The sequence below is a fragment of the Tasmannia lanceolata genome, unplaced genomic scaffold (assembly GCF_043159265.1).
Source record: "Tasmannia lanceolata isolate RefF3 unplaced genomic scaffold, GAP_Taslan_0.1 ptg000003l, whole genome shotgun sequence".
NCBI classification, from domain to species: domain Eukaryota; kingdom Viridiplantae; phylum Streptophyta; class Magnoliopsida; order Canellales; family Winteraceae; genus Tasmannia; species Tasmannia lanceolata.
In genome coordinates, this window is record NW_027518680.1 from 46,001,612 (window position 1) to 46,027,896 (window position 26,285).

The window sequence follows — 26,285 nt, forward strand, 5'->3', positions numbered from 1 at the left end:
GTGTCATCCATGCACGAGCAGAGCCCAACCGTCATGAAGAAGGGTGTTGGAAAACGGCAAAGACCACACATTCATGACACATGTCGCCCTCTCACCACCCAGGCCTCATCATCACAAATTAGGGAAGGAAATGGCCGCCAAAGCCACGCGCGCCGGCGAGGCAGAGGGACGGCCCAATCCTGCAAAGGAAGTTTTTCCCTCCATAATGATGAAAATGGCCGCACACCTCCCTTTAAAAGGGGAGGGAAAGGAAGAAGGAAAGGACCTTTTTCTTTTTGCCCCGGAAAGCAGGGAATTCACCCATCCTCCACCCCGCAATACCGGAAAAAGAGGCGAGGCAACAACAGAGGAGGCCAGGAATCCCATCCTGCCCTCCCTGCTAGTCCCCTCCGACTCACTCATTTATGCACCCAGAAATGTCCCCGCGCACCGGCCCTGGTAACCCTGATCAAAACCCCCTCCCTTTCTAGCTGTTCTTTATATTGACTGGTCGAAGGATCTGACTTGGGTGTCGAAGTGGTCGTCCGGGACCCACCCCGGACCCCCTGACCCCCTTTTGTTTGTGATTGCAGACCCCGCGGAGGCCCTCTACCGACCGCGCGATCGCAGACCCGGATCCAGACGCCATCACTTACCACCCTCCTTGAATCTTTATCCTCATATTATTATTATTACTATTATTATTTTAATGGTTAAGAATTTCTTTAAAAGAGACCGAGATGGTCAAACGAAAGAACAAAAAGGAGAAAGCAACAAAACTATATACAAAAAGAACAAGGCTATATACAAAAAGCAACAAAGCTAATATGAATCTTTATCCTCTTATTATTGTTCTCCGAATATGGAGGATTGTAGGGTGTGGACACTGGACCCCCAAGAATCTTTCTCGGTGAGATCTTTCTTCCAATGGTTGGCTACCATGAACCAAGCACCCTCCAAGATTAATAAAATATGGAAATTTGCCGCTCCCCCTCGGGTTACAGCCTTTGCATGGACGGTGGCATGGAAGAGAATCAGCACATGTGATCAGATAAAGAGGAGGCATTTCCATCTCGCTAGCATGTGTGTCCTATGCAACAAAAGCGAAGAAACCTTGGACCTTCTCTTGGTGGGGTGCCCTTTCTCCCACTATTTATGGATAAGCATCATCAAAAGCTTCGGCCTAACTTGGGTTCTTCCAGACTCCATCAAGAAGATATTACTAAACTGCTATGATTTGGCCGACACTTTGAATTTATTGCCGACTCACGTGTCCTGCCGTGTCCGACACGACACCCGTGTCGACACTCCTTTGGACACTTTTACTTGTATTGCTGGAAGTGTTAGACTTAATGTGGGTGTGTGGACATGTTTTTGTACCGCGTCAAGTGTGACATTCTGTTTTTTTATTGAATATTGTGTTTACCTATTTTAGACAACTTTTATCCATGTTGAAACTGGACACACAGATCCATATCCACATATCACGATTACATAAACTTTCTATTTTAGCCGTGTCCCCGTTTCTAAAGCTTGGGGGTTTGCCGTGTCCGTGTCGACACACGACACTCGTGTCCATGTCCACAAATCATAGCTAAACTGGAACGCGAGCCCTTTTGGAGAAGGGGGACAAATCATTTGAAAATTGGTTCTTCTATCCATGATATAGCATGTATGGAAAGAAAGGAACGACTGAATATTCAAGGAGCAAATAAAAGAAAAGGATAGAAATCTCTTGGACATAAAGATTGATCCGATATCATGGGGTAGAGGAGACAAGCTTATGATTACCTCCAGTGTCAGTTGGATTCTAAGAGGCTGGCAAACAATCATCGTGGAAAGGGGGCTCATTATCAAGATTACCCCAAAGCGGATCCCTCCTCCCGAATCGGTGAAATTCAACATTGATGGCAGCTCTAAAGGGAATCCGGGTAGGGCACAAATTGGAGGCATATTCCGTGATTCAAATGGCCAGAAAATCTTATCTTTTTCAGGGCCCGTTAGTGTCTACGATGCAAATGAGGCAGAAGCACAGGCCTTGTTTTAGGGTTTAAGGTGGTATCCAAATGCTAGATCGGATCCCTTAATTATGGAAAGGGACTCCTTTAACGCCATTGCTTGGGCCAGCAACAAGACATCCGGACCATGAAAATTAGCAGGCATAATTGATGAAATTAGAGATTTAGTCTCAGCCAATAATCCTTCATTGTAGCATAAGCTGAGATCGGCGAACGAGGAAGCCGACAAGCTTGCAAAAAGAGCGGGCAGGGAGGGTAAAGTGCCAGTCATCTCGGGCTAATCTGGAGTTCCTATCTTGTTATGCATTGGACAGCTGCGTGACAGGATGCAAGTTTAGGTTGTCCCTTTCCCGTAGGTTATACTAACAGCCACTGTAATACGGCAAACATACAGTCTACCTGCTATGACAGAGTCTGGAATGGCTATGTAAGAATGTTGTTATCTGTGGGACACCTTGTCCCCTTGGCTGTAATACCTCTTCATCTTTAATAAAATCGTAATCTTTTTCAAAAAGTATAAATTTTAGTTGCTTTATAAGCACGAAGTTAGAAAAGCATTACAGATAAATGACATAGAACTACATAAAAATCGAAAAACATAAAATAGAAACGTAATTGAGGTTTTCCTAAAAGATGTGTCAACATACCCACTTGCTGAATCTGAAGCATGTCTCTGGCACATCACTCTTTTAAAAACAGGACATCCTTCTAGGTGAACACATTATAAGGGAACACACAAAATACATAGTAATTCACATTGGCCTAAGTTTGTGTCGCTCATATGCTGCCTTGGTCTCAATATTCACCAATGGTTTTAACAGAAACAAGCACTACAGAATGATAAAAGAAAATTTCCATTTATTTGTGTTCCAAGCAATACTAACAAGACTAAAAAGTGTCTGAACAAAACCACACAATACATATGAATATTGAGATATGGTCGCTGAGGATCCATATGTAATTGTTGATGAATAGTGACTTTCAGTTCATGGCATATACTTGACTAATATTATATGAATCTTACCAAGATGACAATAAGGAGTGCAAGCAGCAAATAAAATGTTGAGTTCCAACCTTCACAGTACCCAGTTAACATGATGGACCTTTATCAAAAGAAACAGTATTCAAACTGAAATGCAAACACTTCCCTTGGTAATTGCATGTGACTTTGATTTTTCTCATGAGAAACATAAATCAACTCATAATAAAGTATTGTACAGTGTTCATGTCTGATAGATAAGGTAAAGAGCATACTGACCTCGAGAAGTTGAGGCAAAAGAAGCAAGCATTCTTTCAGACATTTTTCAAGGAAAAAATCATGGTATTGGATAACCTGTCACGCCTCGTCCATTAAAAAAATCGTTCTGTTAGATACAGAAAAACATTCGTCGTAAATTTACGATAAGTATCTATAACATAGCAAGTCCAAAGGAATAAAGAGGAGACCTCATCTATGCTCTTTGCAGTTCGAAGTCTATCATTCATCACATGCCAATTGGGTTCAAGTACCTGAAAATTTAGGCACAGGTACTGTTACAACGAACTAAAAGAAGCACTTTGATACCCCAAACTTCTAATAAAATCAAAATACTACAAATGCAAGGACTGAAGCCTACCTCAAATGTTAAGTAATGTAGAAGGCTATTAATAAATTTAAGCATGCTGCGGCAGAGCACTGACGATCGGGAGATGGGTGTTCCTAATATGTTAAGACCGCGGACTCCCTTGAAATAAATTAGTTAATATAGATTGAGCAAATGCTCCAATGAGAAAGAGTAGTTAACTTAGAACAAAACAGGAACAAAACAAAAAATGTTAAGTGAATGAAACACAAAACCATACTTGATGTACTTGCCATGCACCACAAAGTTGGCGGTTGACATGTTTACAATGAAACAAGAAGCGAAAAATCAACTGGTACTTTGTTAAGGCCTTTCTTGAAATAACAAGGGAGAGTGGCCATTGTACCTATTCATGTACCAAAGTTAGAATGGATTGCTGAGAAAGAACTATGATAGGAAATGTCCAAGGACCGCCAGAATGCAACAGACCTTGTAACTCAGAGAGAACGTTTCCAGGCCAGTAATGCTTACAGGCTCTGTCTGATCATTACCATCGGAAAAAGACTTTTTGATATCAGAATGATTAGCAAGTAAATTTTTCATTCCATGTTCCAGATCTTTCATCATACCCAATCGGTTAAGTAAAGAGGATCGTTCCTGTGGGGAAAAAGAAAGAAATACATAACGAGGGAATCAGAAGATTGATTGTCACAAATTCTCTAACATTAAGGGGCCGTTTGGATACGCGGATTTTAGAATCTCGGATTTCCTCAAAATCCTGGATGGGAGACGAGAGGAGGCTGTCCGTCATTTTCTGATTTCTCACCCACCTTTCCGTCAAGCAAGACAGTAGGAAATCGTCCCGTGTTTCCAGGTTTTAGAAATCTCAGGATAGGGAGAGATTTCTAAAACCTGGATTTCTAGATGGGAGACGAGAAGAAGGAGACCGTCCGTTTCGCTTCTCTTTAGAATCTTGGAATTTAAGAAAGAAATCCAGGTTTTAGAAATTTCTCCCCCATCCTGAGATTTCTAAAACCTGAGAACATGGGATGATCTCCTACTATCTTGCTGACAGAAAGAAGGGAGAGAAATCAGAAAACGACGGCTGGGCTCCTTCTCGTCTCCCATCTACAATTTTGAAGAAATCCAAGATTCTAAAATCCATGTATCCAAATGGCACCTACATGTAAGAAGATAAAGAAAATTGCTTACCACACAACACGTCAACTCCTCATGACAAGGATCTGCTGCAGCAGCAGTGGTGCGCAAAGCAAGGTCCAAGAGAGACTGTTTTTTACAAGGGATCAAATATGAAACTGTGGATCCTAAATTCACCTCAGCTTTCATAAAATAATTGAACAAGAATGTGAATGGAAAGACATAAAGGAATCACGATAAAATCAGAGCTCAAGATAAATTCATTATAAAAAAAAAGAGCCTAACCTGCAGCTTCTCCACAGAAATGTCATCAGGTCTTTTAACAAGCTCATCCCGAGCTATATCCATAAAATGAACCAAGAAATCACCCTGTGACAGGTTTACAACTCATTAAGTCACTCTAAAAGCCCAAGCACTTCCCTTTCCTTACATTCAAAACAATAAAACAGAAGTCATGTGCTAATTCATAATGGTAGTCCATGCACAAGGGCACTTAACATAAAAGTGGAATACAATAACACAACTCAATGAGTCAATCTATATTTGTAAGATTCGCCCCTGAGCTCTCAAAAGTAAGTTATATGTTATTATTTTTCAAAAAAAAAATCTATTTTTGTAAGATATGGCTTTGGTAAAGTCAAAAAAATTAGACACCAAGAACTACTCATGCCACGTAAATTTCATGTCTTGTGTAGGTAACTAGTTCCTGTTGATGCCTAGTGGCATGAATATGGTACCAAAGTTGCAATGTTGTGGCAATAGAATAGTATATGACAGTGGCATAGTTGCAATATTAGAGAGAAAAGTACAACATTTAAAACATCATAACAGCAGCATAGGAGTAGACTAGTGAGCATATAGTACAACTTATAAAGCAACCAGCCGAATAATGTCAAGAAAATCTATGAAATGCCAGTAGATGCAATGACTTTGGCCAACAGAAAAACCAGATTACTAGTTGAAAATAAATCCATAAAAAATAAAACTACCTGATCGAGAAGAAAATACCGCTTCATAGAGCGCAGTTTTCCCATGAGATCGTACTGTACAAATTAACAAGGCTCTTCTGAGAAATTTACTACTGACATAAGCATTTCATAAAAACAAAAAAAGGAATACATGCTTATAGAAAGATGGTAAGGTCGTCTCGTAGACTTAGATGAACAATGAAAACCATAAAATACCTTCTCTTTTATAAGATTCAAAAGCTCCCCACTTGCAAAATCATAAGCAGCTTTGACACACTCAAGATAATGATGGTTTGATCCAAAGTTCATCAGTTTTGAACTTTCTGATACAGGAACCTGCCCATGAGAACCAATTATGGTATTTGCTGAAAGCTAATCATGGTTTTAAATTTCGGCCGAAATACCGAAATTTTGGATTTCTGTTGGGACCGACACCGAAACTACCAAAATCAGAAATTTCAGCCAAAATAAAAAATCTCGGCAGAAAAATGTAATGTTTTTCTGAAATTTACTCTTTTTTTTTCCAAATTTTCGGCCTAATAATGAAATTTGTTTTTTTACCGAATTTAGGCCGAAATTCCGATTTCGGTTATGTCCGAAACTGAAATTTTATACCTTGATGCTAATGGTGCCAAATGCATCAAGCTTATATTCTATCGGAATGGGAGAACTGAAAAACCTGAACATTGTGCCCACATTCTCTCATGACATTTAAATATTTCCCAGTAGTCAAAATTGTCCCTGCAGCATTTGTAAGGAAGCTAGGAATGCCATCCTTGAGGCTATAACGCTGTTGCCAATACTTGGCATCATAATCCTGAGTGAGACTCTCCTACCAAAGAAAAATCATAGAGCCTTCAGAGTCCAAGCCGTAGAGTCATGATGTCACACATCAGGATTAATCTTAAATACCTTCTGAAATGATTTGTTCTCAGCAATGAAAAATTCCCCATAAGGATCATCAATTACCCCTTCATGTACCCACCTAGACGAGTGACAATTTTCAATATGAAGTGAAAGATAATATGAATGAAAGAGTCAACAGAACACTTTAGAATCCCTTCCCTAAACAGGTTTATGTATGGTGTGAAACTAAAAAATTTAAGTTAAGAAGCTTTCCAACATGAGAAGTATGGGCAGTCAAAGCCTAAAATTGCAAGCATGGTTTTAAATTTCGGGTTCGGTTATAATTTCGGCCATGACTGAAACCGTAATTTCGGCCAAAATCCCAAAATTCCAGCCAAAATCTGGTAACTAAAAAATATTATTTAATTATTTACCAAATTTCGGCCAAAATTACTGAAATTTCAGATTTCGCCAAATTTCGGTTTCGGTCTCAACCGGGCCGAAATTTAAAACCATGATTGCAAGATACTGAAAGCAGTTGACCGTTCAACAGTAAACTGAACTAAAAATCACAATACTAATTGTCACAGGAGGCTGCCAATAACCAAATACCTTTCTAATATGCAGAGATAAGCAGAGCTAGCATGCTCTGTCATCTTCTCTAGCAATGACCTCACTGCATTATCACCAGCCATTGCCTTAGCCTGAAATGCAAATTGATCATAACAATACTCAGGCAAAGAGAACCACAAGTCCGACCATGATGACTAGTATGGTATTATAGTAAAACCTTGGACTTTTATTGTTTTCCCTTTGGTAAGTAATAATCTCGGGTAATTGATTGTAAAAAAGAAATATCTTATGCACTAGTCCATAATGATTTCAATTACAAATGTCTTCATGTTGAGATAAGAGCACCAAAATGACCTGAATTCTGACATCCTTAAGGGGGGCATTGAGCTCCAAGAAGATTAACGTTAATCGTATGATAATCATGATTTTCAAGTGAAATCAAGGGGCCGTTTGGATACGCGGATTTTAGAATCCAGGATTTCTTCAGAATTGTAGATTAGAGACAAGAGAAGAAGCAGACCAGCCGTCGTTTTCTGATTTCTCGCCCTTCTTTCCAACGGCAAGAGAGTAGCAGATCATCCCATGTTTCCACGTTTTAGAAATCTCAGGATGCGGGAGAGATTTCTAAAACCTGATTTTCTCACTTAAAATCCAAGAAACGCTCTCAGGACAGCATACAGCACCTTGATCATGAACCCTCATTTACACTGTTTTCAAACTAAAAACCTGGATTCTAAAATCTGAGTATCGAAACGGCCCCTAAATGTTTTAGATGAAAGAGGAAATAATTGTGAGAAGATGCAACATAAAAACAATGTCAACAAACTAGCATTTATTCCAAAAGGAATAGGATTTACTTGTGAATATACTCTACCTGGCTTTGCAAGAGGTTAAGAACCGATGAACCCAAAAAATTGTTGGTTGAAGCCCTCTCTATCACGGTGGACAAAGCAAGCAATGATCCCATCATTGGCTGGCACACAAAGTAAAACCAGCATTGCAGAGGTGAGCAGGTATACAAGACTGTTGGCAGGGAAATGTACATTCAAGACAAACTTTAACCTGACAGAAGAACCATAATCCTTGTATGGAAAGTCTTCCAAGACGGAATTGGTGTTCCAATTGTGCCACCATGGCTTGGTAATCCTGGTATTAAAAAATAAAATCAAGTGTGACATGAGCCCGGATTTCATGAAAGAATAAAATTTAACTCAACCTTCAAAAATTACTCATAAGAAAGAACAATGTGAGATAGAGTAGAGCAATATGCTGTGCTCAAGTTATCAAGATATAATTGCAATAGGGGTGGGGTCCATTTACCTTAATTGGGTCCCCCCTTGCGTTAAATATTAAAATATGATGTAATGAGCGTGGGACCCATTTATGTTAAAAGGGTCCCCTCTCCCTCTTGCATTAAGTGGGGTTTTCCCCTTTTCCATGATATGAATAAAAAAAGGTCATGGGTTGTGCTTATCACAACCTAATGAAACCTTTCTTATTGTCCTCTCTTTACATTTTCTCTATTTCTCTCTCCTTTCTCTCTTCCTTCTTTTCCTCCCTCCTCATAGTTAGGTCTCTCTACTTGCTATCAGAGCCGAAGGGAATGGATCTGCTATGCGCACCTCCAAGTAATGCGGGAAAACCCAACCACTATGTGAAGGTTTTTTCCATTGCCGGATTCATCAAGAAGGATCGGATCTAATAAAGGTTGATCGGATCGAGTACTGGTTGGAAGGATCTGATTTTTTCTCAATTGTGTGATATATATAGACTGTTTTTAAAGGTGTACGAGATGCTTTATTTCCAATCGATGAAATATATCAGAAAAATACAGATATGTTGTTTGCCGATTGGCCTATTTTGTTTGGAAGATGAGTTTTTTAGCTCTTTCCCTTTCAGATCGATGTTTATGAGTTGATGTATGGGCCTGTTTTTTCCTGCCGTAAAGCTTTTTTCTTTTTCGGTTCATCTAAGTACATAAAGGGTGTGTTGATTATAGTGCTAAATGCGCAGAAAATTCTGGGGTATGCTGAAGCTGAAATTTTTTGTGTTATGGAACTGATTTATGTAGACAGACATGAATGAGGTTCGCCAGACCCCGCAATGGCGGGAGCCTCATGCACTTGGCCGCCCTTTTTTTTATGGAACTGATTTATGTATAACGGTTTATGTTCACCTCTCACTAGCTAATTGTTTTGGGTCATTTATGGTGTACCAGTCCGTGTGGTATTAACGAGGTGGTGTGATCTATTTTTCCATTGGAAAAAGGACTTATTTGTTGTCTAGTAGTGCTACTTTGTGATTACAGCAATGTCCAACTTCAAAGTTAGTTCACCGAAAAAAGGGGCTAGTCCATCAAATACAAGGGAGCTATTGGTTCGCTTGGAACTTGGAAGCATGGTGGTTCCCATGATAGCGATGAAACTGACCAGACTGAACTACCTCCAGTTGCCATAGGCTGTGAAGATGTTTATTGGAGGGCGAGGTCAGAATGCATATCTAACTGGTAAGACAAAAGAAGCATAATGATCCACTTCATGATAGGTGAAACCGTGAAAGTAGATGTTGAGAGAGGTAGAGAAAAGAGAGAGTAAAGAGTGAGAGAAAAGATTGAGTTAGGGTTCTCCCCCTCACTCATGTAATATAAATAATAAAGAGTGAAGTACAAATACAAGTATGCCCTTGGGCATTACAATAAAGACCAAAAGACCTGTTAACACTCCCCCTCAAGCTGGAACGTAGATATCTAACATTCCTAGCTTGTTACAATTATCAACTAACTTAGCTCTACTTAGAGGCTTCGTGAACATGTCTACTAATTGATCTGTAGATCTGGTAAACACGGGAGATATGTAGCCTCGCTAAATCAAATCTCTAATGAAATGACAATCCACTTCAATATGTTTGGTCCTCTCATGGAAGACTGGATTCGTGGCAATGTAAATGGCGGATTTGTTGTCACAGTATAACTGAGCTGGAGAAGGAGGAGGAAATCCAATCTCTGAAAGTAAGGAACGTAGCCACATGAGTTCCCCACTCGTATGAGACATAGCTCTATATTCTGCCTCGGCACTGGATTTAGACACGACATCTTGTTTCTTACTTCTCCATGAAACAAGATTACCTCCAATAAAGGTGCAATATCCTGTAGTAGACCGCCTATCAGCCGGAGAACCTGCCCAGTCTGCATCAGTGTCTTCAATTCTCTGGTACCCATGCCTCTAAAATAACAACCCTTTACCTGGCGAACTCTTCAAATATCTCAATATCTGAAGTACAGTAGCCCAGTGTGAAGTGCGAGGTGAGCTCATATGCTGGCTAACAGCGCTAACTGCAAAGGTAATATCTGGATGTGTAACAGTAAGATAAATGAGCTTACCAACTAACCGTCTGTATCGCCCTGGATCTTCTAACAGGACTCCCTCCTCAGGGAGTAATTTCATATTCTGGTCCATAGGAGTTGAGGCAGGCTTGACTCCCAAACAACCTGTCTCATCAAGAAGATCCAGAACATACTTCCTCTGTGAGAGGTAGATACCCCTAGTCGAATAGGCAACCTCAATGCCCAGGAAATACCGAAGACGACCCAAATCCTTAGTAGAGAACTCTGTCTGAAGGAAGGATTTGAGCCTCTGAATGCCACCTTTATCGCTACTAGTGATAATGATATCATCGACATATACTATCAACAGAACACAACCAGCCTGAGACTGAAAACTGAAGACGGAGTGATCAACTACGCACTGCTTCATGCCAAAGCGAATAAGTGTAGCACTGAACTTCCCAAACCAGGCTCTCGGAGATTGTTTGAGACCATAAATGGATTTCCTCAAACGGCAAACAAGAGAAGATCTCTCCCCCCGAACAACATATCCAGGAGGTTGCTCCATATAGACCTCTTCCTCCAAATCACCATGAAGAAAGGCATTCTTTACATCCAACTGATGAAGATGCCAGCCATGATTCACAGCAAGGGATAGCAGGACACGGACAGAAGGAATTTTCGCAACTGGTGAAAAAGTCTCGCCATAATCAATCCCATATGTCTGTGTGTACCCTTTGGCAACAAGTCGAGCCTTAAGGCGCTCAACTGTGCCATCAGGAAGGTGCTTGACTGCATAAACCCAGCGACAACCAACGGGGCGAGCACCATATGGTAGGGGACCAAATCCCATGTCTGATTGGCCTGAAGGGCCTGCATCTCAAGATCCATAGCCGCCCGCCAGCCTTGATGATCAAGTGCCTCCTGTAGAGTCTTAGGTAGAGAAATAGAGGACAAAGACGAAACAAAACTACGAAATACAGGGTGAGAAAGTCATAAGACACAAAAGAGGAAATGGGATGAGCAGTACTACGAGACCGAGTGCGAGAGGCAATGGGAGAGTCAGAATGTACCTCAGAAGTGGGGATCTCCGGCTGAGATGATGATGGCTCGGGCGGGGCTGAATGAGCAACAGATTTGGTCTGACGCTAATACTGCTTCAATGGCGGAGGTAGAGGGGCTGCACAAGGCGCTGACGTCGGCATAACAGTAGAATCAACTGTAGGGGAGGAACTGGACACCGGAGGTGTAGAAACAAGGATGGGATTAGGAAGAACCGGAAGAGGAAGAACAGGAATATGCGAGGAATCCTCCTGAAGTGTAGAGGGGTAGGGATCCAACGAGATGGACGGACTAAAAAATGACTGAGTCTCAAAAAATGTAACATCCGCCGAGACAAAGGATCGTCGCAGGTGAGGGTTGTAGCAACGATAACCCTTTTGGGTCCGAGAGAGTAACCTAGAAAGATACACCGTTCGGCCCGAGGAACCAACTTATCTAATCCTGACCCAAGAACGTGGACAAAACAGAGACAGCCAAAAACTCGAGGTGTAAGAGGGAAAGGGTCAGAGGTAGGACGGAGAATCAAGAACGGAGAGGCGCCACCAAGGACCAAAGAGGGAAGCCTATTCGCCAGGTAGCATGTTGTGAGTACAGCATCAGCCCAATAGGTCTTAGGGACCCACATCTGAAAGAGTAGTGTCCGGGCCCCATCTAACAAGGAGCGAAGCTTCCTCTCAGCCACTCCATTCTGCTGAGAGGTATGAGCACATGAGGACTGATGAAGAATGCCTTGCGAAGAGAGGAATTCCTGAAAACCATTTGAGTAAGAGAAATATTCTTTTGCATTGTCAGTGCGAAGACATTGGATAACACATGAGAATTGATTACTAACTTCAGCATAGAAATCACGAAACACAGAAAAAACTTTAGAACGATCTTTTATTAAATAAGTCCATGTCATACGTGAATAGTCATCAATAAAGACCACAAAATAGCGAAATCCAAATAAAGAGGTAGTCCTCGCAGAACCCCATACATTAGAATGAACAAGAGCAAAAGGGTGTGAAGCCCGACAACAGTCTTAGAGGGAAATGGCACACGATGATGCTTCCCAAGTTCACAGGCCTCACAGTGAAAAGACCTAACAGGTGAAGAAGGAACGAAGGGAATCTTGCGTAAACGCTCCATAGACGGGTATCCTAGACGGCAGTGCCACTGGTATGCATCGACCGAGCCATGTAGAATCGAATGGGACGGAGTGCAATCGAGACGATAAAGGCCATCCACCTCACGGCCCGAGCCAATCGTCCTCCTAGTCGAGAGACCTGAAAAAGACAATATGAAGGAAAAAATGAGATAGAACAATGAAGATGCTTTGTTAATTGACTAGCAGAAAGTAAACTGAAAGGTGACTTGGGGACACAGAGCACAGATGATAATGTAATGCCTGGTGAAGGGGAACAACTGCCAACACCAGTGATAGGAGAGGCACTCCCATCAGCAAGAGTAATAGAACGTGAAACAACATGATGAAAATCATGTAAAGATGACTGGGTACCTATCATGTGATGAGATGCTCCCGAATCAATAATCCAGGAGTTTTTACTAGAGAGGAACGAAGCAGGAGAACTACCTGGCTGAACAAGACCAGCAATAGGAGGGCGGCTGGCAGACCTGAAACGCTGTAGCTCATCATAGTCGGCACGAGAGACGACCATCTGATCGGTCGGAGTAGCCAGTGGTGTCTGTGAGGGGCTGTCAATAGAAGCAAGCGAATCTGGAAGGGCAAGATGTGCAGTACGGCCCTGACGAGGATATGGAGTGTGACGCAGCTCAGGATGGAGATCAAAGCATGTCTCGTGATAGTGACCCTCACGCCTACAATGAGTACAATAGGGCCGAGCTCGACCTCCACGGCCACCCTCTCGGCCACCGCCATGTCCGCCTCGGCTAGTATCGCGACCACTACCGCGACCAAAAATGCCTCCTCCTCGGGAAGGGCGGTCAGCGGCTCCATAAGCAGCAGTAGTCGAGACATCCACGGGAGTAGGAACAGTAATGCCAAGTGCACACTGCTGAGCTCGTAAAAATACCTCCTGAAGAGTGGGTACAGTACCAGACCCAGAGATGTGCTGTCGAAGATGAGTGAACTCTGGTCCAAGACCCTCAAGGAAATGAACAACACGGAGCTGATCCCGCTGTCTGGCTGCCGTGGTAAGATCAGTGGTGAGAGGCATAAGAGCATCCAGCTGCTGGCAATAGGAGACAAACTGTCTATAGTAATCATGGACTGTAGAATCACCGCGCCTGTGACCCATCCAGCGCGAATAAGTGTCGCAGAGACGGGCGACATTCCCCTCATCAGAATATAATGCCGCAGTGTGCTCCCATACTTTTTTGGCAATAGGGAGATCCATCATGGTGCTAGCAATGGCAGGGGTCATACTCTGCCATAGAAGTGTACGAACAAGGGCATCATCTACATCCCAATCATCAAAGGTAGGGTCAGTCTCAGGAGGGGGATTACGACGAATAATAGAAATCTTTCGTTGGGCCTTCAGATATGTCTCCACAGCAATCTTCCAAGTCAAATAGTTGGATCCATCAAGACGGGAAGTGGTAATCGGTGGGAATGACGCATCCACAGAAGACAAAGACGACGACGCAGCCTGACGCGGCTGGGAACTAGTAGCCATAGCTGGAGTACGAATAGTAGGGTCCTCAATATGAAGGGTATCTTCCATAAGAGACCGGAAAGAAGACTGAAGAGGACCAACATCAAGCAAGTAGAGACAAGGGATGAAGACTATAAGCAAGCTAATAGAACGCGGCTTTGTGAGGACAACATATGCATAAGGGAGGCATGAGATAGCATCACGACATAAAGACAAAGTCAAGACAACTCCGAGCCACAAACATCGCAATGATGTAAGTACAAATCCAGAACAACACCATGAAGATAGCGATCAAGCCGAACAAGAAAATCTAGGGCATAGCTATGACCCAAAAGAAGAAGAAGAGATTATGATGATCAGATTAGAGCAAGGAAGAGTGGGGAAAAGAGGGTACTGTAGCAATGTACTTTAGCGATTCACTGTAGCAGTACTGTAGCAGGTACTGTAGCGATTCACTGTAGCAGTACTGTAGCGATTTACTCTAGCGGATACTGTAGCAAAGAATGGAGGGGTTATGGTTAGGGTTAGGGATGGAGAAGATGGAGGTGGATGTTAAGGTTAGGGTTAGGGAAAAAAAGAAGGAAAGAAAAGAAAAGAAAAGGGAAAAAAAAATGGCCCTAGGCATCCATGCCCTAGAGCTCTGATACCATGTTGAGAGAGGTAGAGAAAAGAGAGAAAGTAAAGAATGAGAGACAAGATTAAGTTAGGGTTCTCCCTCTCACTCATGTAATATAAATAATAAAGAGTGAAGTACAAAGACAAGTATGCCCTTGGGCATTACAATAAAGACCTAAAGACCTGTTAACAGTAGAGAACCTCATTCATGTCTGTCCTAATTAATTCCATGGATCTAGAGGCAAGCGCTTCATGTTCTTGAAGACACGGTTGCACGGTTGCAGCCATCTGGGATGCAACATCCCAGACTTACTAAGAAGTGAAGAACTTTAAATGGATATATCAGTTACAACAAGACATTACTAATCATTGTGTGTGTGTGTGTGCGTGTGGTTGGGGGTTTGGGAGGGCTCTACCTACCTATTTTGCGTCTCTTCAATGTATTGTGAGAGGAATTAGATTTCTATTATACAGTTTCAGTCATCTCCAGTTGGATTTCTATGAGACATGACTGATATGATAAGTAGGGTTATGATATGATAACTAGGGTTCCTTAGGCAACACTGTATGAACACTAAGCTACGGATTCACAGATCCAGGACAGGAGACGTGGTGTTACAGTTCCCATGGTTTCAAATTTCGGTTTCGGAATGCATTTTGGTTCTTACCGAAACTAAAATTTCGGCCGAAATCAAAATTTCGACCGAAATCTTATGGTGATAGGTAAAATCTAAACCCTATTTCCTTTATTGTTGTTATTTGAACAAGGGTTAGATTTATAATTGTTAATTGTGAATATTAATCTTAACATTATACTTAACTAGGGCAAAATTTTTAATTACCCAATTCACCCCCCCCCCCCTTCTCTTGTGTTGCCTATTGGGATTTCAGTGTTCCAGAAGAGGAGGGTAATGTTCCTTATGAAGACTTTCAAGGCCCTTGATTGGTTAGTAGGAGACTTTTCTTACTCATAAGGAGGAAGGAGATTAGTTGAGACATAACATATTCTTTATCATGTGTTCTATTGGAGTCTATATAGCAAAGCTCATCATTGATTCAGGGAGTTGCGAGAATGTGATTTCTCAAGGGATGAAAAAGTTGAACTTGAAGGTGCAAGAACACCATCGACCATGCAAACTAGCGTTGGTTCAATAACTCTAATGAGGTAAGAGTCTCTCAACGGTTCCTGGTTTTATTTTCTATAGGAAAACAAGCAAAAAGGTAGTGTGATATAGTATCTATGGATACATGTCACATTTTGTTTGGGAGGCCTTAGTAATTTGATAGGAGTGCTATATATGATGGTATAAAGAATCCTTACATTGTTACATAAATGGTACGGAATTCACCGTGATGCCTTCCAAAGGTAATTCAAATTTCGAGAAGGGAAAATGTATAGTAGGCCCTTTTAGACATCAGTTTGAGGATCAGATGATAGAAGATTTTATGGATATTCATAAATTTAAGCGTTAGAAGATTAGTCCCTGTGAAACCTTGAAGAAGATCAATTGCAATGCCTATAAGGTGAAGTGGCATCCGAATTTGTGTGTTAGTGACACTTTCAACATCAAGTATCTTTCTCTTTGCTATGAGGAATATGAAGTAAGGTTTTAAATGTTAGATTCGGTGTCGAGTTCGGCCACCACCGAAACCGAAATATCAATTGCAATGCCTATATTTCGGTTTCAGTGGAAATTTTGGCCAAAATCATGTAAAACTTTGACAAAATTTTTGGTTTTTTTTTTTTTTAATTTCCACCGGAATGTATAAAACTTCGGTGGAAATTTCAGCCATTTTGGAGGAAATTTCGGTAATTTCAGTGGAAATCTTTAACATTTCGGTAGAAATTTGTAAATAAGGATGAAAAATGAAATTTCGGATTTCAGCTAAATTTCAGGGAAATCATGTAAAAATCCGATTTAATGTACTTTCAGTTTCGGGCCAAACCGAAATATGTCGTCCGAAATTTCGGATTTCGGCCAAAATTTAAAACTATGATCTGAAGGCGAGAACTCGAGGGCAAATTTTTTTCAAGAAAGGGTGATTTATGTACAACCTCACATTGAGGTTAAGAAGGACAACATGTACAGCAGTTAGAACATCCGAAAGTTATTAAAATAATCAAGAGTAAAGAAGAAAAAGTTAGCGATCCGAAGTTGGGGCTAGAACAAGAGCCAAGAAAGAGGTGAAAAGTTATTGTTTTTTAGAGTGAGAATCATCTTGATGGAGTCCACTTCAAAGACTTTTCAAACCAGCTATAATTTAGAATACAGTTGATGCAATTGAAGCCCACTTCCAAGTGGTCCAATCGCATTACTTCGATTTTGTTGTCTTTTATTTTAGTGGGGACCATCTGTGCTGCTATGTTACAAGTTTTATGTTTTATTTCGGTAGGGTTTATGGGGTCACATGAACCGTAACAGGAATAGTAACAAGTAGTTCTAGTCCTATTAGGACTATATTACAGCAGGTTTTTCATGCAAATTTCAGTTATGCATGAATTTCTTATGCAAATTTCAGTTCATGTGGCTGTTCATAAGAGGAGATCTCCATACAAAACCCTGGAAGTTGTTTTTTGCGATGTTGTTTTCAATAGATCAGCCTGGTTGTAATCAACCAAGATAGATGTGTATTCTGCTACAAAATATACTTTCTAGGATATGTTTTCAGCTGGAAGCGAGTTGCTAATTTTCCTGCAATAATTTGTTTCTTCAGTGATTCCACATCTAAATATAATAGTTGAAATTTAAAACAATAGCTATCGACTCTTGAACCTTGTTTTTTAGTAAAAGAATTATCATATTTGGTATCAAAGTGTCAAACTTAGATTTGTTTCTACATCAATATGTAGATAACATTGTTATTCTGGGAATGACTAGAGGAAAATGAATATAGTAAAATGATATTTGAAAGAACATGTGCAAACAGAAGATTTGAGGCAGTAAGGCTCTCCTTCGCATTGAAGTCGAACGGCCAAAATTTGGCAGGAGGTTATCGCAAAGAAATTATGCCATTGGTCTTTTGTCAAATATAGGTATTAGGCAATACCAATATTTGGCAAGACTAATATCCGGTAACACCAATATTTGGCAAGCCTATTTTGAGTATGTCAACCATGTACAGCCCATAATCATGGGATTTAATTGTATTGATTGTATATTCTTTTATGCTCTTTCCTACTTTGGAATCCTTTGTAATTCTATAAATGTATATACAAGTTATCAATGAAAAGCACTGAAGGAACAATAATTCCTTTTTGTCATGGTATCAAAGCCACAAAGCTCTTGACGTTTTCCTCTCCCTTCTTGGGTGTCACGGCTATACTCAATTCTGAGCAGCCACTCCTTTATATATTCCCTGCTATTACAAAATCCAAAACTCCTTTCACCTTGAATAGAGTTAGTGGTAGTTGTGTTGTTATGCCCCTGTTGCTAAACTTGTCACCATTCGATGCTTACTATCTATTGCAGCAATTAACAATTGGCATCTCCATCAGTTGGATGTTAACAATGCATTTTTACATGGGGACCTTGATGAGGAAGTCTACATGGAGATTCCTCTTGGTTTTGCCCGAAAGGGGGAGACTCGAGTTTGTCACCTCAACAAATCCTTATATGGGCTGAAACAGGCATCTCGACAATGGTTTGCAAAATTTTCAACTGCCCTTCTTGATGCTGGTTACAAGCAATCGCCGGCCGATTATTCATTGTTCACTCGGTCTGTTGGGACATCCTTTACTGCAGTTCTTGTCTATGTAGATGACATCATTCTTGCTGGAAATGATTTAAGTTCCATTACTGCTCTTAAAAACTTTCTTCATTCCCGCTTCAAGATCAAGGATCTTGGTCGACTTAAATTTTTCTTGGGCATTGAAGTTGCAAGCTCTCGAAGAGGTATATATCTCTCACAGCGAAAATATACTTTGGAAATTCTTGATGATGTTGGTCTTCTTGGATCACGCCCTGCAGCATTTCCTATGGAGCAAAATCTCAAGCTCACCAAAAATGAGGGACCCCTTCTTGCTGATCCATCTTGTTATCGACGTCTCATAGGCCACCTCATTTATCTCACTATCACACGCCCAGATATTGTCTACTCTGTGCAAATTCTCAGTCAATTCATGGATAAGCCGCGCCAGCCGCATCTTGATGCTATGCATCGAGTCCTTCGTTACCTCAAACAAACACCTGGACATGGTATCCTGCTCTCATCATCTAGCTCACTCCAACTTTCAGCCTTCTGCGACTCAGATTGGGCTCGTTGCACAGAGTCTCGACGCTCAATTACAGGCTACTGCGTTATGTTGGGTGCTTCTCCCATCTCCTGGAAGTCCAAAAAGCAGTCTACTGTTTCAATCTCATCTGCTGAAGCCGAATATAGGGCCATGGCCAGCACTTCCTGTGAGATTACATGGTTACTCTATTTACTACGAGATCTTCAAATCCCTCACCCACAAGCAGTTGCCCTTTTTTGTGATAATAAAGCAGCCTTACACATAGCAGCCAATCTTGTTTTTCATGAACGGACGAAACACATCGAAATTGACTGTCATATTATTCGTGAGAAAATCCAGAAAGGCTTGATCCGTACTGCCCACATCTCCACAGATCACCAACCTGCAGATGTGTTTACTAAACCCCTTGGTGCATCCAAGTTTCATTATCTCCTTCGCAAGTTGGGCATTCACAATATACATTCCCAACTTGAGGGGGAGTATTAGGCAATACCAATATTTGGCAAGACTAATATCCGGTAACACCAATATTTGGCAAGCCTTTTTTGAGTATGTCAACCATGTACAGCCCATAATCATGGGATTTAATTGTATTGATTGTATATTCTTTTATGCTCTTTCCTACTTTGGAATCCTTTGTAATTCTATAAATGTATATACAAGTTATCCATGAAAAGCACTGAAGGAACAATAATTCCTTTTTGTCAATAGGTACGCTAGGGGAAAGCCTATTTGTACTCTTATGAATCCTAATGTAAATTTACTTAATGACAAGGGAGATTTGTATGAGGATCCCAATAGATATTCACGTCTTATTAAAAGATTTATTTGCTTGACAATTAACAGTCCAGAAATACTTGACAATTATCAGTCCAGTTCATGTATGTGTTGCAAGTCAATTAATGTGCATTCTAATTGTTGATGATTAGGAAGCAATTCGGTGGACTCTAAGATAACTAAAAGGTGCACCGGGCAGAGGAATTATTTTTCAAAAGAAAAATAACCATTTAAGAGTGGGATGTTTTTCACATAAAGATTGCGCTGAATTGCCTTCTAATAGACATTCGACACCGGGTTATTGTGCTTTTATTTGGGGAAATCTGGCTACCTTGATTTTGTTTGAGGAAATCTGGCTACCTAGCACAACAAAAAGAAAAGTGTGGTTGTAAGATCCAGTGTTTCAAAACGCGGATGGGGCACGGAATGCGGCCTAAGAAAATCCTAGTCGACTCGGCACGACGCGGTCAAGTACTCAGTTGACACGACTGGGCACTCGGTTGACGCGGTCATAATCCGGGAGAGTCAAAAGAGTTTTTATTGACTATGAAGGGCAAAAAGTAGAACGAGGATGCGGGGGAGTTTTAAAACTATGGTAAGATCCAATTCGCAAGAAAAGTATCGTGTAATGGTCCACACAGTGTGTGAGTTGGTATAGTTGAAAATGCTAATGGAAACGTTGAGATTTGAAGTTTGCATGCTGATGAAGACGTGTGATAGTCAGGCTGATACCTACATTGCTAGCAATCCTATGTTTCATGAGTATCGTGCAAAGCGTGTGAGTTGATGATATAGTTGAAAACACTTGTGGAAAATCTGGAGTTTGAAGGTTGCAAGCCAATGAAGATGGTATGTGATAATCAGGCTACACCTCCATTGCTATCAATCTGATGTCTCATGAGAGGACTATGCATATTGAGGTAGATTGTCATTTTGCTCGTGAAAAGATCACCACAAAATTGATATATGCTTGGTTGTTTAAGGTCAGAAGATAAATTGGTAAAAATATTGACAAAGGCACTTGTACTTAGTCTAGAGATCAATTGGCAAACATATACAGAAAGGCACTCAGATTTAGACAATTTGATAATATTTGTTCTAAGTCGGCAAGGATGACATATATATGGTCCATTTTTTCCGGGGGAGGGTGGAATTAAGAATTAAGCCTATTTAGGCCCATATCTATGTTTGGTGTAATTTCCTTAGTTTATGTTTGTTTTACATTAGTAAGATAGGGCCTGCCATGGATGGCCCAATGGCATTCCATGAAATTAAGTGACGAATGAATATTATGAAGCTTGAAGTCATCAGGGTTGGAGAGCCTACCTCCACGAAAATTCCCATCCTTACTCTTTTTTTTCTTTTTTGCTTTCTTCCTCTTCTCCCATGCAAATTATACCTTATTAGTTTCTAAACATTAATAGATCCAAAGATGCATCAAATGATCATGAGCTTTGGCTCTGTTAATTTTGGAAAACAGGAAGGCTAGCAAATGGATAGCGATTGGTTAAGGATTTTGGTACATACAATTATATCTAAATCGGTACATCTATGGAAGGTGGTAATGATTGCTCATTTTATTCAATAAAGTAAAATAAATATAGAATGTGATTCAAACTTTCAAAGGCAGCCAATTAAGGCCTGTTGTGCAAAGCCAGTTGGCCTACCCATTTCTTGTGCGAGTTTAAGCCTTTGTAGCTTTTTTTTATCTACCTCTTGGCCCTTCTTCCAAAAATGCTTTTGTTTCTATATTAGTATATAACATGAACCAAAAATTAGCAAAAAAATCAATAAAATTGCAGCTTCATATTTTCAATTTCATTGTATTTTTAGCAGTTACCGAAGTAAAGTTTCACCTACAGTTAAAATAAACATAACAACCAACGAAAGGTACATGTAGAAATAATTCAGACCCAAGAAACACAAACCAGAAGGAGGGTCCGTAGTGCAGCAGCAAAGGCATGATTGACCAGGCCATTCTTGAAATGTGACCTCGACTCAACAAATTCACTGATCGTCAAAAAGTTCTCACAAAGAGGAAATATCCGCATTGCAAATTCCTGCATTAGAAACAATCAGTTCTTGCCATCATATGCCCAAATTCACTACCAAAATCATCTTCTACATTTCATACAGCTTTTTTGTCTCACCTGGAGTGCTAAGTCCATAGATGAATCAACTTGAAAGGTAATGTGGCCTTCCTTCCCACGAACTCTTCTTATTGAAATATACCGTCCCTCAATGCCGACCAAGGCGTAAAGCAAGTCATCGATAACTAATAGTTCCTGCATTCTCATAAAACATATGTAAAAATAAAACCCATACTATGAAACATAAACATGGTGATGAAACATTTACAATTAAATATGAGCTCTCTAATCTTCAAAAGGACGTGTTAGCTATAAATTTCCTTTTATAATTGACCAACTTCCAATAATACTAAAGACGTCATTTTCATGATCCACCTAACTGCTACACACAAGGACAATCAGTGAAGCATATAGGCTTACAAAAAATAACTAGGGGTGCAACTCGGGTTGCTTTTCGGGAATTCGGGTTGAGCTCTTACTATAAAATTGGGTCCGGTCCAGGTTGATTCCAATTAATTTTTTACCAAAAACCCAACCCAAGTTGCACCCCTAAAACTAAAAATAACGTAATTATGCTAGAATACAATAAGTTAAATGATATGTTTCCCATTATAATAAGAACACTTACCTGAATAGAAGCTGGATAAGAGCCAACGGGATTTTGTGAATCTCGGTTACTACGAAAAGAAAAAAAAACGAAAAAGACAAAGAAAAAAACAGAGTATAAGCACAACAGTATTATTTGTGGACAATTCAAATGAAATATGTGACAAAGCAGTCACTGCAACATAAAAGATGTAATGACCACAATACATAATTCCTTTTGAATTTTGATATAGACACCCTACTTAAGTCCTCTTCATTTTAAGCACCAAAATAATTGATAAAGACACCCCCTTTTTATAATCATATGTGATTTAATTGGTTTTGGAGCATTGGAATGCAATTATTGCAAGTCTTGGGGGCAATTTAGTAAACCCCAAAAACCCACCTCCTATTTATTAACCGTGTGCCACTTTGGGCTGAAATTTTCCAAACCTACATGTTAAGATACACATACACACGCATATATATATATATATATATATATATATATATATATATATATATATATATATATATGAGTGTGCGGGTGTCAGTAAAGAAAAAGAATAATAATAATAAAATACTAAGAATTTTACCTACTCTTTCAGTTAATCATGTATATAGAGTTGTAGAATGATATCAATATTTTTTTCATAAACCAGTGTACCTAAGTTATAATGATAATAACCTTATTATAAGATGAGGCTCTCCATCAGTGTTATAGATCAGGATCCCTTAGATGATCTCCACGTATGTCTTAGTTAGGGATAAAATTATGGCTTAATTAATATTAGAAGAAAACAAGTAGGTTAAGACTACAATATTAAGCAAATCACAACCATAGAATGACTTAATTGACGTTCTTTTATTCTTTGGTAGCGACTCGGATATTGGTTTTCCGAAGAATTTAAAAAAAAAAATAGAACAGATTTTGAAAAGAGAAACGACAATCTCACACAACACAAAGCATTACATTCTTCAACTTAAAAAAATAATCAAAAAAAGGAGTCAATTATTGAGTAATTTTGGCATTCAAAAGAAATTATTGAGTAATTTCAGAGAAATTGAGAGCAGTGAGCATTAGATCCCTACCTAAAGGAGTCCACGCAAACCCCCTTGGTTCCTGCATTTTGAGGTCTTTTTTCCTGGTTCAAAAGGGGAAAAGGAGATATTAACTATCATTGAAGGAATGTTAGGCAAAACTCTTACTAATGCAATCAAGATAAGAAGAAAATGATCGGACCTGATGAAAACGGCCGGTTAGAAATGGCCGTTCAACGTTCCATCGAGGAGTTGCAGGTGCAGAATCCATGTGGAATAGATGAGGAAATTTCTAGGTCATACGATCTACACTCTGATACATATCTTTCTGTGGAATGAGGAAGGAAAATTGAACAGGGAATGAGAGCGGCTTGGGGAAAAAATAGGAGGGAATGGTAATGATGTGCAGGGGTGGAAATATCATTTCTGTTTTCTTGCCCAATTATTGGATGATAGGGTTGGGTATTTGCGTAATTTTTGAATGGAGATTCGAATGAAAGCTTAACAAAACTACGAGAATTGCCGACGGGGGGACACACTTTTAAAATATTGTTAGAGAGGGACGAAAGGGGGTTATCGAGTCTCTAAATGGGTTATCAAACTCTCAAAAGGGGGTTATCAACCCTCTTTAACAATTTTTCAAACGTGCGTACCCGTTGGCAATTCTTGTATTTTTGTGTCCACCATTGGCAATTTTTCCTTAGATTAATCAAAAGTGTGACTCACTATGCCATAATATGTCTTCCTCGTATTACAGAGCTTTCTCGCACTCTCTCCCTCCACTTGGTTTGAGTACTCCGACCAATATGAGATTGTTTTTCTATCCAATGACCAGCAATCAATAAACTTAGCCCTTGGATACCTCGTGGTTTTGTATTTGAATTTGGATTTGAGTTTTTGATACAAAATACATCAATCATCCTCATGCTCATGTTGTATGAGGGAGGGAGGAAGGGAGGAACGTCTTGCTGTGTTGTGCAGCATGGTCAAGGAGCAGCGACGGTGAAGGTAATTGTCACAAATATGGATTTCCAAATAATGTCCCACATAAAAGATTTGAAAATCTTTTTTTTTTCCACTGTTGTGGCTGATTTGGATATCGAAGGATCTGATCCAACTCCAAATCTCAACTGCAAATGTGAGAAATCAAAATCAAAATCTTGTGGGTATCCAAACTTGACCTTAAGGCCCAGTTTGTTTGGTATTGTAAGAACAGATTGTAAATCCAAAACTGATTATTGAGTCACAATTGGTTATTGTAAAGTCCGCCTTTCTATTTCCCCTCGTTGATCTTTAAAATCTGAAATTTTGACCACCCGATCGTAATTCAATGGTCGAGATCATCGATCCACCTAAGATCGATTCTCGATCTTAATTGGTTCCTTTATTTCTTCCTTGATTATCTCGGATCAAGTGATCTCGGAATCAAGGGCCCTTGTTTATCTATATTCAAAACTGCAAATGGCTATTTATTTTCCTTGGAAACCAATTTTCATGGAAAGAAAAAGATTAAGGAAAATTTATAATGTGAAAAGTTAATTGGCATGGAAAAATGTGTGCACACTTCCCCAAAATCATATGGGCCCCACTTGTGTGGCTTAAATGACTTAAAAAGGATTTCAAAATCTTAGAAGATAAGTATAAAATATATTGAGAAGGGAAAATACCAATAAATATGGAAGGAAATAACTAAAGTCAACATGATATACATAGAAGGAGATTTTATAGGATTATAATTGTCTTGCTCACAAAGTTTTCTTAAATAAAAGATTTTAAGGGAAATAAATCATAAAGGTATTATGGAAACTTAACTAATCACTAATATATGCTTGGAATGAGAATTAATAGAAGTGGAAAGTTAGATAGATTTGAGATCCTTTAGAAAAAAAAAAGAAAAATAATATATTGGATTCTCTCCCTCTCACGTCCAAAAAGTTGGATGCCCAACTCTCTCTCCCTTCAATTGAAGCCCATTTCTCCCTTGCTTCCTCTCATACAAAGAGAGATCTAGTACCTTCAAGCCCTAAGTTGACTACAAGTAAGTATTCTTTCTTATTTTTGTTTTCATTTCGCCTATGGTGGTTGATCATCAGTTGAGGGTCACCATATTAAATAAATGGGATTTCTGGATGAATTTGTATCAACAGTTGATGACCCCGTGTTAATTAAATAGAAATTTCCTTTGATAAATTTTGTCACCTGTTGATGGCCACCATATTAAATAAATGAGTTTCAAATAATTTTTTATTATTTTCAACTGTTGGATATCTTCATATTAATTGAATCAAATTTTTTCTAGAGTTTTATGTCAAAGTTGAATGCCTTTATGTTAACCGAATGGATTTTTGTATGGTCTTCATTTCGTCAGTTGAATGTCATTTTTTTAAAATGGGTTTCATCAGTGCATTGTTATTCTTCCATATCGATTTCATAAATACACTTTTAAGTCTCACATAATTTCCATTAGTAAATGTTTCTTTCAGAAACAGGGTATGCACATATGAGATAAATGTAATTTGGGGTATGTTTCTTTCACAAACAGTACGTGAGCATATAGTTTCTAATGATTTTTTGTTATAATAATATAAGTACCTAAGGTGCCGAATGATCTCTTAATATAACTGTACATACGCATAAGGTTTCAAATGATTTTTATATATCTATTATGAAATTTCGAGTGTATATAACTCTAAGTATCTGATCATTCTTCCAATACTTATATTTTAAGTTGCTGGAACCAAATGATTTCCTAGTACGATTTTTTATTCTTGTCAGTTCTTTTAATCCCTTGATTTTATGCAAAAATTCATCGGTCCTATGTATTGATGTATGTGTAATCC

The 26,285-nt window shown here is 39.5% G+C and overlaps 1 protein-coding gene across 1 annotated transcript in view; it reads right to left on the minus strand.

Annotated features, from left to right (window-relative positions):
• LOC143854963 (gamma-tubulin complex component 2-like) overlaps nt 1-23,909 on the minus strand; it is a 55,523-nt gene extending 31,614 nt beyond the window's left edge. The window contains exons 1-19 of the mRNA XM_077365116.1: nt 23,648-23,909; nt 23,497-23,549; nt 22,448-22,496; nt 21,880-22,014; nt 21,658-21,789; nt 8,167-8,250; nt 7,979-8,077; nt 7,144-7,235; nt 6,598-6,670; nt 6,365-6,517; nt 5,902-6,021; nt 5,707-5,760; nt 5,003-5,086; nt 4,772-4,846; nt 4,049-4,216; nt 3,840-3,965; nt 3,614-3,721; nt 3,444-3,506; nt 3,256-3,330 (exon numbers count right to left, since the gene is read on the minus strand). Of these exons, the coding sequence (XP_077221231.1) occupies nt 3,256-3,330; nt 3,444-3,506; nt 3,614-3,721; nt 3,840-3,965; nt 4,049-4,216; nt 4,772-4,846; nt 5,003-5,086; nt 5,707-5,760; nt 5,902-6,021; nt 6,365-6,517; nt 6,598-6,670; nt 7,144-7,235; nt 7,979-8,077; nt 8,167-8,250; nt 21,658-21,789; nt 21,880-22,014; nt 22,448-22,496; nt 23,497-23,549; nt 23,648-23,716 (1,812 nt within the window). The 5' untranslated portion in view covers nt 23,717-23,909. The remainder of the gene's footprint in view (nt 1-3,255; nt 3,331-3,443; nt 3,507-3,613; nt 3,722-3,839; nt 3,966-4,048; nt 4,217-4,771; nt 4,847-5,002; nt 5,087-5,706; nt 5,761-5,901; nt 6,022-6,364; nt 6,518-6,597; nt 6,671-7,143; nt 7,236-7,978; nt 8,078-8,166; nt 8,251-21,657; nt 21,790-21,879; nt 22,015-22,447; nt 22,497-23,496; nt 23,550-23,647) is intronic.
• Between the last annotated feature and the right edge of the window lie 2,376 nt (nt 23,910-26,285).